General features: G+C 54.4%; 5 protein-coding genes across 5 annotated transcripts; 2 read left to right on the top strand and 3 right to left on the bottom strand.

The window, feature by feature from the left end:
- Positions 1–129: 129 nt before the first annotated feature.
- On the top strand, positions 130–1,642 carry CH63R_07022 (Sh3 domain containing protein; the record flags this gene model as incomplete). Its single annotated transcript, XM_018301997.1, has 2 exons — positions 130–373; positions 429–1,642. The coding sequence occupies 2 exons, from the start codon at positions 130–132 to the stop codon at positions 1,640–1,642; spliced, it is 1,458 nt and encodes a 485-aa protein (XP_018156775.1).
- A 102-nt stretch (positions 1,643–1,744) lies between these two features.
- Positions 1,745–2,775, top strand: CH63R_07021 (SH3 domain-containing protein; the record flags this gene model as incomplete). Its single annotated transcript, XM_018301996.1, has 2 exons — positions 1,745–2,501; positions 2,570–2,775. The coding sequence occupies 2 exons, from the start codon at positions 1,745–1,747 to the stop codon at positions 2,773–2,775; spliced, it is 963 nt and encodes a 320-aa protein (XP_018156774.1).
- Positions 2,776–2,892: 117 nt separating this feature from the next.
- On the bottom strand, positions 2,893–5,577 carry CH63R_07020 (Tyrosinase; the record flags this gene model as incomplete). Its single annotated transcript, XM_018301995.1, has 6 exons — positions 2,893–3,069; positions 3,145–3,469; positions 3,641–4,408; positions 4,465–4,494; positions 4,548–5,155; positions 5,239–5,577. The coding sequence occupies 6 exons, from the start codon at positions 5,575–5,577 to the stop codon at positions 2,893–2,895; spliced, it is 2,247 nt and encodes a 748-aa protein (XP_018156773.1).
- Positions 5,578–7,900: 2,323 nt separating this feature from the next.
- CH63R_07019 (developmentally Regulated MAPK Interacting protein) lies at positions 7,901–8,695 on the bottom strand (the record flags this gene model as incomplete). Its single annotated transcript, XM_018301994.1, has 3 exons — positions 7,901–8,034; positions 8,167–8,262; positions 8,350–8,695. 3 exons carry the CDS (start codon positions 8,693–8,695, stop codon positions 7,901–7,903), a joined length of 576 nt encoding a protein of 191 aa, XP_018156772.1.
- A 2,649-nt stretch (positions 8,696–11,344) lies between these two features.
- Positions 11,345–12,319, bottom strand: CH63R_07018 (6-phosphogluconate dehydrogenase family protein; the record flags this gene model as incomplete). The annotated part of the gene is made up of 2 exons (XM_018301993.1): positions 11,345–11,762; positions 11,820–12,319. The coding sequence occupies 2 exons, from the start codon at positions 12,317–12,319 to the stop codon at positions 11,345–11,347; spliced, it is 918 nt and encodes a 305-aa protein (XP_018156771.1).
- Positions 12,320–12,689: the final 370 nt, after the last annotated feature.

Below are 12,689 nucleotides of genomic sequence, written 5' to 3'. Positions count from 1 at the left end.
GAACCCCCATCGCCACGTTGTATCACCGTCGATCCTACCCTCTCTGGGTGTATAAGCCTACAAGGCGGCCTGTAACACCCCCCCACCTTGTCTGGAGCGTCCAACATCACACCCACAACTCCAATCGTCATGGCTGTCGACGTCGAAGAGCTTATCATAACGCCGTTTCGTGAGGTGGTGGAGAGGGGAAAGGAGGCCGTGGCGAATGCCGAAGAAGCGCAGAACGACGACCCGGAGCAGGCCAAGCAGATGATGAAGTCCGCAATGGCTATCACCAAGGAGGGCGAGCGCGCGCTGAAACGGCTGCAACCGCTCTGGGACAGCCAGGTTGAGAAGCACGGTGACACATTCAAGGACATCATTGCGGACAACGGTAAGTCTTTCTCAAGTGATACTGAGCCCAACATGACATGGCTAATGGGGCCAAGACGACATTGCGGAGAAACGGCGAGTCCTTGAAGAGCTCTTGTACGACTTTGAGGATTTCTTGGACCTGGAAAGTTTCGACTCATCCAAGTTCGCCGAGGTCCAGACCGCAGCCAGATCGTTCGCTCTAGACGTGCTGGACTCGATCAAAAGGATGAAGATTGAAACCAAAACTCCCACAACTCCGGTCTCGGCGTTTCCACCGCTGCCTCCATTGCCTCCTTTGCCGCCGTTACCAGCACAGCCTCAGAAACTCGCCTCCCAGCCCGGACAGGCGCCGCCGTCGCGAAGCGGCAGCCAGGCCAGCGCCAATTTCTCCCTGTTTCCTGTCGTTGCACGACAGCAGCCGAAACGGACTGCGACCAGAAGCTCACACGGGTCATCAGATGGAGCGACGCCACGCAGGAACTCGTCCGTCGCCAGGTCCGCTGCTTCTGACACTAGATCTTCGCACGTGTACTCATCCAGCAATCAAGATACGACAAGCACGACTGTCTCGGCAGCCATCAATGGCAGGGAAGAGTATCGATCATCGTCCCCCGATGTTCTCGGGGAGGAACTGAACCAACTCAGGATCATCACATCACAGGAACCACCGCCACACCCATGGACATCCAACTGGATCGAGGAACAAACTTCAGTCCCGAGGCCCCGTCGCCATGTACGAGGAAGTATACCGGAGGACTCGGCCGTGACAAACCATACACTGAGCGATAGCACGACTGCTGCTCGTTTCAACAAATACGGCCTCGACAATAGCATCACTCCGCAAAGCTCTGTCTTCGATCCCACCAGTCCCTCCACTACAAATCGAACATCGGTGAACTCAGATTCACCGACACAATCGTCCAGCGGACCGTCGCCCAAACTACCTGTGAGCGAGATGCGATTATCCTCACTAGCGGCGATTCACTTCGGGCCGACCGTTTCCATGGGCCTCCAGCCCCAGGGTCACTTCAGTGACGGTCTGATGTTGGCCGACGAGCAGGCGGTTTCGGAAACGAGCACCCAGCGCCACAGGTCCATATCAACTCTCGCGAAGGAGGAGGATTGTTCGATCGGGCCGAAGAGCTCCTTCCACCAGCTCAAGGGCTTCTGCGAGGGCGCGCAGTCGTTCCGCCGGGGGGGATACTGGAATGGCCTCAAGCAGGCCATGGCATATGTTAGCAACAACTCGTCCCCGGTCTCCGTGGTTCGGCGCGGCATCCTCGCTTGAATTTGTGACGCTGATAGAATGACCAGGGAGAACCCCTCGCGATTGGGCGGTGCCTGAACTGCGAGTATTACCACATTTACAAGGAACTCACTCTGGACAGTGATGGTGACTGTAAGTACACACTTGCTCAACTCATCGTCTCTCCCGGTGTCAGGTTTTTTGACCTCAAAGCCAGCGCGTGCAAACTTCCTCAAGTTCGGTTTGCTGTACCGTATGCGGTTCTTGATCAAGTCCCACATCCCCGCTAGGACAACATCGGAAATCCGTTACGCATGCCTCTTTTGTATTCGTTCCGGCCACACGGTCCACGAGGGCGATGCGACTGTCTTCCCGAGTGCCGACCAGCTTCTCAAGCACCTGGCACGTCACCCCCAGCCTCTTCCCGCCGTGCCCGGCGTGACGGTGCTGTACGGCCAGGTCGACAAGGACCACCACCAGATCGAGGACTACGATATCCACTTTCCGTCTCCGCCGGCACCGAGCCCATTCCCCAAAATCGACACCTTTGCCCAGTTCCCCGTCGCCACGGCCTCGAAAAGCCACGTCCAGCGATGGGGCGAGACCCTGGCCCGCCCGGACGACAGCACGGACGTGTTGAAGTTCTTCGTCGGGGCCAAGATCGTCGGCGTCGAGTTCCCTGAGAAATGGGGCGGCAAGTGGTGCGTCGGCTGGCATGACGGCGTGCGAGGCGCGTTCCCGGCGAAACACGTCGAGATCGAGGGCCCGAAACAGAACGAGATCTCATTCCAGGCCACCAGTGCGGTCTCGTTGACGACGAGGTGGAAATGGGACCCCCCGGACAGTTCCAGGACAGGATGGCTCACTTTCAATAAGGGAGAGACGATCAAGAATGTCGGCTGTAAGTTCTCATGCCCGTGAAGCCTTCGGTGAATGTAATGTATCAGAACTGACCAGAGGCGCACATAGGGCTGTATCAAGATCATTGGTGCTGGTCGGGGACCAATAGTAAGGGGAAGTTCGGCATCTTTCCGCAGTCTCACGTCAACCCCAATTCTCTGAAGGAGGGCGCCATATCATCGGCCACGAAGCGGCCACAAACCAGTGGCCCAATGAGACTGTTTAGTAGGAGAAGACCGAGTAGTACAGCATCTTCTATGAGCGGGGATACGTAAGATGGACATGTTCTCTTGACTGTTGGGAGCTGTAAGATGACGAGAGCAATTGTAAAATCACAATGAGCTGACACCAATGTTGGCATTGCCTCCAAAGACAACCCGGCGAGACTCATATTACATGTCATCACCTGTGCTTATACCACCAGGCCTCCCATTCGTGACCTCATAATGAACACTCTGCCCTTCAAACTGAGGCGTCTCTGCAATATCATGAGGCAGAGTGACTGTCTCGGAGTAGACCATGACTTTCAATGACGGGATAGTCTCTCGAGGGACTTGGTCGCCGTGGATCTGCAACCCTCTCCGTTAGTCTTTCAATTCTTACTTTCGACTGCAACTTTCAAGGTAACGGGGGAATTTTCTTACATTCACGACACGCCAATGGAGGTTTCGGACAAGGAACGGCAAAACGTAGCCGGGGCTTAAATCGCCTACGCGACAGCCGTAGTGTTCTTCCTGGTTGTCCCAGTACGTCAAGAGTGCAGGGGTCAGCGCCACGGTGTCCATGTACTTGAGTCCAGAGGCTTCTTGTTTGCTGCAGTTCTCGCAAGCCCCTGAGTCGATGGCGGCCCTCGAACTGGCGAATATTCCGCTGGAGCCGGCGAGATGGGGGTCGGTGGTCCAAGTCGCCACCTCCGGACTGAAGTCTCCCAGGAAGAAGAAGATTACAAAAGAACCGTCCAGTGAGAATCTATTCACCACGTCAGAAGGTAGGCCCATGAAGCTTTAATGGTCAATCGCTACAGAAGGAAGAAAATCTCCCAACTGAGGAGTAGGCAGCGCTGTGTATCATCAGGAACCAAAAGGAGTATTCGGGATAGGCTAACGGGGCTTTGAGACTTGACAGGTTGAGATGACTTACTTGTCGACGCTGAAAGTAACGTTCCATTGTGTCATCTTATGGTGTGAAATAACATCCCCCAGGTGTCCGTAGCAGTTGTTGAAATCTAGGTGCTTGGACGGAAGCGCAGTAGAGAGTACCAGCTGAGACAGTTGTTGTGGAGTGAGTTTTCTCGAGGAACCGGGGCCTGTGGTCCCATCGGCACGCACTTTCTGTTTCCTTCCGAGAGAGAGATCCTTGATCGCCGCCTTGGCTCGAGTCGCCAGGCGCCTAGATACAGATACAGTCGTGTTAGCTGCTGAGATCTTTGCGGTCATGGGCGCGGCCATGGATCCGATGAAAGCCTGCCCGCTGCTTAATGGAGTCGTTCCGTCTATTAGGACTTTGGAGGGGAAGAAGGGCATCGGCTGGGTGATCTGGCGCTTCAGCTGCGTGCGGGCGTTCTCGTCAGCTGGTCTGGGGCTCCTGGGCGCCAGCCATCCGAGTTGGGCATTGGCCCAAGCCGTCAGAGACCGAACCACGTCTCCGGATCTCCGAGCGGCGGCGGTCTGGGGGTAATCGTAGCCGAGGTCCAAGTGGTTACGGCAGTCGTTTGAAGTCCACCAGATGGGTTTGGAAGCGGCAGTGAGACCTTTGCGGAAGGGGACGAGCGGGGTCCGAGGAGTCTCGGCAAGGCGGCCGGGTTCGACGAAGTTGCCCTCGGGGACCTCGAGCGACGTCCACCAGGCGATGGATTCTGGATCTCGAGAGTGGATGCCTTGCCAGATAGCTAGGAGGCGATCAACGTTGCTATGGTCGATTAGAACAAAATCGAGGCGCATAAGATTGCAGCTCATGCTACATACCAGTGGTGAAGCCAAAAGCTTGGGTCGAAACTACGAACGGTCAGAAACGTGAGAGAACGGGCACGTATGACATATGGACCCACCCTGCGAATGCGGGACTGCCCATATGGCCGCTGGAGCCCCGAGGACCGGTAGCAATCTGAGTGTGTATGTCGTCGTGGAAACCCTCAAGTGAGTTGGCGTTGTAAACGGCGGAGGCTGGATCTCTTGTTCTGGGGTCCCAGTTGTTAGACATCTGGGTCCAGGTCTGCCTGTCAAACATGACATGCCAAATACTCTGAGGCGCTTGACTGCTAAGGCCGCTCACGGGGTTATACGCGTTGTCGAAAGCCCGCATCACATAGTTATGGTTTGCCGACTGGGAGGCGGCGTTGAGCCCCCGAATAGTGTGATCTCTGGCGGCGGGAATGCGGTCGTACATCGACCAGTCAAAGCCACCTTTGCTGTCCGGAGGGAAGTTGAACTGGTAAAGCGGATTTGCCATTGGCACCCATCGAGACGGGTTCTCCGGCCGACGGACCTGGATCTGAGGAAGCGTGAATATTATGGGCAGCCCATAGGTGAAGACGTCTCCTGAAATGAGCTTTTGGCGGGGAAGAAAGGGGTCAAAGTAAGGGATCCTGAACCGATCGAGGGCAGCCTGCGCCTTGAGCTTCGAGGCAATATCGGCCGCATGCAGATACAATGCTTGCTACAGGTGATGTTAGTGCGAACCTCGCAGATGAGGGAGGGGTGTCAGAAAGAAAGACTCGCCTCGAATTGGGCGACATACACCCGGTGCCATGTTGGAAAGACCACAGAACCGTGCGAGCAGTAGCCGCTTCGCGGGTCAACGCTGCCCGGGGACGGACCGAAATCCGCGGACGTGACGCCGTCCCACGCACGCCACGGTTGGCCGTGGATGCCGCAGATTTCGTAGTACGAAAAGGGGTCTTGCGAGACCTTTTTGCTCATGAAAGCCTCAAGGGCAAGAAAGTAGAGGTTGGCGAGCTCGACATCCTGGAGGAAGTCGTCGATTTCCAGCCTCAGGGGCTTATCGCCGCTCTTGGGAATCACCCCGACGGTGAGGCCCTTGGCTTGGGCAGCCTTGAGTGCTTTCGCATCCACTGACATGGTTGGTATGAGTGAAAGGGGGCTTTTAAGGAAAGCCTGACTTCGTAGCAGAATCCGATGCAGCTTCAATGGAGAAAGGTTTGTCGTGGTTAACTGCACGTCGGCGAGATAGAAACTGTTATATGAGTATGAGGAAGGTCTCAAATGTTATTGCGTTTCCTCAGTACCTAAATTGAACACTATTGCATCCACCTGATGAGAATCGCTCATTGTTAGAGTTATTATTTATAAGGATGGTGTAGAGTTGCTGACGCCGAGCCGCACCGCCGATAGCCATCTGGCTCTAAAATGACTTGAAATCTGCAATAGCAGAGACTAAGGTGGAAGGATGTCTGCTGCCGCTGTCACTAACCCACAGATAGGGTTGTCTCAGTTTTCCACTGGAATCCAGTCACTTGATTTATTCTCCGATGACATATGCCTTTGGTTGACCAACACACACCCTAGCACCCAACTAGCACACACAGACGGCGCCGAAAACCCGGTAGTGCTAGCCTGGCCTTTTTGTCACCTGGTCCTGGCTGAGGGGTGTGTGTGTGTGTGTGTTTGAGTTGGTAAAGCACTAGGTGGCTAAGAGGTCGGCTTAAGCCTGGGGCTTTCCGGTTCTCATGTTAAAACCACTGAGATGCGCCGTTGATCTATGGACTTCGGCAATAGAGATGCTGCCGCCTCGGTCTGAGGAAAATTCGGCTTTCATTCCGTCGAACCAGATTTCTGAGTCTGGCCCGGTCATTAAACATGATGCTGGGGGGAAGGGTCTGGGACAAAAATGAGATGGGGAATGCACTGAGTGATGGTTAAGTAAAAGCGTTTTAGCAAATCTGGACATAGATTCCTTTGTGCCTCCATCGCTTTGGTCACGTTAGTGTTGTCATTTTTGAAAAAAGCAAACACCACACGGATACATGACCTAGCGCTGACCCCGCTCTGAGTGTAGTGAGTATGTTTGTTACCTGCAAGATAGCTGTAGATAATTAGAAAGAAAAGGAGCAGAACAAGAAAGAGAGAGACCGGAGGGATGAAGAGAGGAGTAAAATAGGGAAAAGACAAAGAAACGGAGTCTAGGCAGTTCAGAGACATTTGGGTGTCAACAGTTGCCAGTTCAAGAGGGACGGACGCTTTGAAGGGAGTCTGCAGAATTTGAATTTCTAGTTTGCCGAATTAAGTGGTTGCAGCAGTTGTGCTTCAACCTGTCTAGATACCTAGATACTCTATAGTCCATGTTCAATCAACTCATAAGGAACGCTGTTCCGTACCAGCACCAGTGCAGATCGGCTGGGAAGTTTTCGATGGCCAAGGCGGATAAAGCAGCCGCCGCACTATATCCAAGCTAAGCAAAGATTCCGCATTGGCACGTTATAAACGGCCTGCTGAAGATCCGTCGATAGACCGCTGACTCATATCCACCACAACAACAATATCACCATCACAATATCACTCGCGCCATCCATCATCACCCGCTTCAACCCAATTAGATGTCAAGCAGCACGTGTTCTCTTCTTCGCATTATCACGATCTGCAACCCGTGTGTGTGCGTTCTGCAGATGACGGCAACACCATTCCGTCCAATCTCCAGGCGCAGGCGGCGATGGCAAATACCAAGTGCCACCCATGCCAGCATGAACCCGGTCGTCAAACCCCAATTGGGCTGCCGACAGACGCCAAAATTGCACGTTAAGGCGGACGATCAGGGGAAACGACAGGGTTGTGCCGCATGAGAGCCTCGAATTGGGTGCGCCCATCTCGTATCCATAATTACGAGCTCACTTCGAGAGTGGAGATTTCCCAGACTTTTTGGGCGCTTTCGAGAGACGCGGGACCGGCGGCATGGGTCCGCTCATCTCCGGGCACTCCAGGTTGTGGCCGGAAAAGCACAGAAACTCGGGGTGGAATCCCAGCATCAGTCCGAAGGGTGGACACCGCAGCCCCCCCCCCATCCAGCTCTTTTGCCCAGTGTTTCTGTTGTTGTTCTCGTCCCATTGGACCACTCACACTCACTCACTCACTCACTCACGATGCGTATTCCGAGGCGCCCTGTAGATGGAGGGAGTCCAGTAGCAACGCTTCAACATTAGTCTATAATAAACGTGTCTTTCCGAATCGTGCGCGAGCGACGCCAGACATAATTCCCATCCGTTTTTTTATGTGTGGTATAATCCTCCCAGTTGTGTTTCCGGTGCCTCCCCGAATGCGCTTCGCTAGTTGTCGCTACGTCCGTCGTCCCCCGCCATTCTCGTAGTCGGTTGGTATCATTTCGGTCAAAACAACTCTAGGAAAGCAAGATCGTGTTTGTGTGTGATGTGCGGCTGCCGCAACATGGCGCTTAGAAGAGCATGTAGGCGGCGACGGCGACGGAGCCGAAGATGGCGAAGGTGGACTTGAGGGCGGAGGCGCTGCTGGGGGCAGAGGTGGAAGTACCGGAGGCAGCGGAGCCAGTGGCGGTGCCGGAAGCGGTACCTGAGCCAGAGGCGTTAGAAGCGGCGGTGCCCGAGGCCGTGGCGGAGGCAGAGCCGGTCACGGTGGTCAGGCCGGAGGAGGTCTGGGTGACGGTGGCAGTAGCCGCGGAGCCCGAGGCCGAGGAAGACGAACCGGTGGCAGAGGCAGAGCCGGAGGCGCTGGCGCTGGCCGAGGCCGAGGCCGAGGCGGTGGCGGAAGCAGAGGCGGAAGAAGAGGTGTCGTCCGAGTCTGTAAGCACGTCGGCAATCAGCATTTTTTTGAGTTCTCATTCAGATGAGCGCGTAGGGCTACTACGCAGGGGGGTTTTTCACTTACCGTCGGTGAGGCTGAACTGCTCGGACTGGGCCAGAATGCCAGTGTTCTGGGAGTCGGTGGACAGGAAGTTGATGCGGTAGCGGTCGCCGGCGGCGAGGTCGGTGTCCTTCAGCTCGTACTTGCCGTCGGCGGAGTTGACCGTGGCGATGGTCGTGGAGACCTCGGGGAAGCCGGACTGGTTGACGACGACGATCTCGAACTCCTTGGGGTCGGTGTTGACGGTGTCCCAAGTGATCTCGTTGCTCGAGGAGGCATCCCACTCGTCGCCCTTGGCGGGCTTGGTGACCTTGATGGCCTGGGCGAGAGCCAGAAGGCTGGTGATAGCGACGGTGGTCTTGGAGAACATGTTGACGATTTGGTTGGGGGTTAAAAAAAGGATTAAGTGTTGGTGATTTTTTTGCTTTGTTGGTTTTTGTTGGTATTAAGATAAGTACGGTGTCTGAGCGAGTGACTAGAACGAACGTCCAAAAGCTGATGAATTCTGAAAGGAGTTGAACAAACGGCAAACGGGAAATTGAGCCTCGCCCTCCATCTTTATAAACAGACCATTGCAAGAATCCCTGTCGATACTCCTCACGAGTCAGGCCGATAATCCTCGTCCATCCCTCCACCCCCCTTCAACCCCCCCCCCTGGTGCCACCCCACCGCCCCATCTCGTATGTCAAACCGTATTTCAGAGAATTTTAGATTGCTGTTCAGCATGATGCTTTCGAACCGTCCTCCTAGGTTCCTTTTCTACCAGCCGTGACGTAGGCGACTCCCTGCTTCTTCCTCGGGCGTGCGCGAAGGAAGCGAAGAACCCTCCCAAAGAATATGGAATCTCGTAAAAAAAAGATCAACAGTCGGTCGGTATTGCCGAGGATATACACACTACTTGACGCCACCAAAGAGAAGCTCCACGTTTGGCTGTGATGGATCAGTTGTCTGTACACCAGGCTAGGTGTTCGTACAGGCCCTGGAGAGACTTTCGAGACTCCTTCAGCAGAGCAACGACGGCATCCAAAAGCTCCAACACGCACACTTTGCCCATGTCCAATCGGGGACCGGCCAATTGCGCGACCGTTGCCATCCGCGACAACAACATACGAGGATGGAGCAACCAGGGCCAGCGTTGTTGGGACTGTGAATGGCAGGCTAAATTAAGTAACTCGCCTCGTTAGCTTGGTTATGCGGTACCTTGCATGGTTGTGTGTGTGAACCTCCGCCGCCCCCCATGCAGCACTGATTTCCACCTGGAGCGATCCAATGTGGTAATGGAATGGAGTCGCCTTGTCCGTCTCTCCAGACTTTTCTCGCCCGAGCAGGCAGGGCAGAGCGGCGAGGTTTGGCATCGGTCAGTCGGCACCGAAGCCCTTAGTCTCTCTCTCTCTCTCTCTCTCTCTGGCTGTCTCTTCAAGCCCCGAGAGTCTCTCTGACTTTTCCAAAGCGACGATCAGTGGCAACGGTCCCTCCCACCCCCCCTGGTAATATTGGCGACCACACTGACCAGGCTCGAAAAGCTTGCAGCAAGCTTGGTTGGCCTTGTCATTTGCTCCATCCGCGAGCTAGACGCCCTACCTACCCCGTGATACGTATCGGTGCAGCGTCTTTCTTTGGTGGACACCGCCAAGTTGGTCCCAAAAGTTCCGACGGCGGGCGGAGTTCCTGACAGCTTCCACGGCTGTAGTCCGTGTTGTTCGTGGCTTGGCACGTCATGTCATCCCACCCTTTCCAACGGGACCATTGATATCTTTCCTCGGGAAAACACCGATCATCGTTTCGTGTCTTGCTCAGCGCCTTCTAGGGGACTGACTCCTCGACCCCCACGTTCTTCCATCTTCGTGTCCAACCGGCTGTTCCGTAACGGATGCATAAACGACGAAAGAGCGGAGAAAGCCCTATCGCCGCCTGTGGAGATTGTGGTTCCCCGGCCCGGTGGTACTCGGAAGCCACTAACTAGATGGGGGCGATGATGCAGGTGTTGCTCAGGCGGCCAACATCCAACAGCAGGATTGAAAGGTTAGAAAGACTTGTGTACGTCATACCTTGATATCGTTCATTCGATCCAGATCCCAATAAAAACGCAAACAACTACAACCAGTGCATGGTCGCGAGACGGTCCCGGGCTCACACCCATCCATCTATCCCCTCCCCTGCAAGTTGCTTACTCAACCGGCCTGATGCCCGCAAATCTGCACCTAGAAGACCAAAAAGCCTTGATCCATGCCTGCTCGTCTGCCGGTTTCTTATCTCGCAAAGTCGCCCAGAATTCTGTCTATTGGCGTTCCGCAGGGGCGGTGGACAACGTTTTTTGCAGATGGCTTCGCTGAAATTCCATTGTTACGGCTTTACCAGACAGAGAACCCTCTCCATCCTCGGTACAGCCACTGAGGCCTCAAGTCAGCAGTTTACCTAGTGATCGCACAAGTGAACAGCCAGCTCGTCAGCTTGAATCATCGCTCCACTGGACCAGTGATAGCCCTCTTGCCCGGAACACAACGCTTCTCCTGACTTTGACACTTGGGCGACTGTTGCCCGTGCTAGTCGATGATCAGTCTCAAACTTGCAGTTTATCAACTCTACAGAGGCTTTGCAGCAGCCGAAGCCTCCCTGAAGCACCCAAAAGCGTCTATACTCGTGTAAGAATTCCTTTCTAACAAAGACAAAAATGTTCGCACTTTTGTACATACAATGTCAAGCGGAATCGTGTTACTGGTTGGATTCACTCAACCAACCTGGGAGATAAGAAGTCTACAATAATGATCTCAGAACGATGCTTTGTCGAAGCCTAATCTCTCGTCGACAGCATGCCCGGGCACAAGCGAGTGTAAGTTAGACCCCCTATTACACAGCATCTCATGTGTCACGTTGAGACATTGAACAAGACGACTGGATACCTAGGTACCGGACAGTGAAACATAATGTTTTATGTTCGAGGATGCTCCAGCGGCCGAGTTTTACTGCTGCAACAAAGGAGTGTAGGTGTGCTTCAAAAAAAGCATTCTCGTTCCTCACTTCACAGCAAACCATCCCTTCTCTTCACGTATTCCGTCTCGAAAGAGAGACCAGAATCCTTTCTCAAGGCCCCGTAGATCGCGGAGACGTCGAGCTCTCTGCCCTGCGCGTCGCCGTACGCTTTCGCCTCTTCCAAGTGTCTCGAGACGAGGGATGAAATGGCGAGCTTCACCCCGAAGCCCGTCGCGGTGTCCAGGACTTGTTTCCCGCCCGCCAGCGCGAAGTTGATGTCGGTCCACGGCTTCTCGCCCCGCGGGGGCATATACACCCCGGTGGTCAACCGTTGCGAGCACATAAGTCCTGCCGGTCCGATTTGCTGCCGGATCAGTTCTTCCACGTCCGAGGTTCGGAGGCCGGCCTTTTCCGAAAAGACGTGGGCTTCGGCGACTATTTCCATCATACCGATCGTGAGGGAGTTCCTGTTGTCCTCGGCTTAGCTTCTTGTCTAAACACAGACTGTGCATTTGACGACTCACGCAACAGCTTTTAGTATGCTCGCAAGCCGTACATCGGTTCCCAGTCGTATAACTCCTCTCCCCATCACGCCAACGATGTATGGATTGATGGTCTCGATAGCTGCATCCGCCCCTGCTAATACCCACAGAAGCTGGCCGTTTGTGGCGAGGGGGATGGTACCGATCACTGGAGCCGTAACGTACTCGGCTCCCGTTTCTTTCAGCCTCAACTGCATCTTGGCTGAAGAGTCAGGACGGATGGTCGAGGTGTCCACAATGATCTTCCTGTTGAAATCACAGGCCGCACCATTTGTCTCTAGAAGGGTATCCACAACCGATTTAACCGCGTTTTCGTCGCTCAGAGACATGAAAATGACGTCGGAGTTGGTGGCAAGCTCGTCGAGACTGTTGTAGACTCCCCCCAGATCCTTCAGGGGTTGGCCTCGAGACTTGGTTCGATTGTAGAAGTTAAGATTCGGCCCGCCTGTCCGCGAGAGGTGCTTTTGTAGGTTGGTGGCCATGGCCAAACCCATGTATCCTAGACCTGTTTGTTTATGAGTATTGATAATCCGCCAGGTATGCCATTTTGGTTGCAACAGGGGTTTTAATTTTACCTATCCATCCTATGCTCGAGCGAGGCGTAAATTCGGGTACAACGGCACTGGTCATCGTGTGGTTTTGCGTGATTTGGGGATGGGATGCTGATGTTCTTCGATGAAAGAAGGATGGCATCAATTCTTTTTATCGTCAGTGTTAAAGATTGAAAAGGTCTGAGCAGACTGAAATGGAGTCGACCACACAGTTTGCTAGACAGCTCGAGAAGGCTTCGGAGGTGAACCAAATGTCCGACGGAGACGGCGATTACCACGTCGACCTCTCGACCTTCTAAGC

The sequence above is a fragment of the Colletotrichum higginsianum genome, chromosome 5 (assembly GCF_001672515.1).
Source record: "Colletotrichum higginsianum IMI 349063 chromosome 5, whole genome shotgun sequence".
Lineage (NCBI taxonomy): Eukaryota > Fungi > Ascomycota > Sordariomycetes > Glomerellales > Glomerellaceae > Colletotrichum > Colletotrichum higginsianum.
The sequence above is the reverse complement of the archived record's forward strand: the minus strand, read 5'-3'. Positions and strand labels throughout refer to the sequence as shown.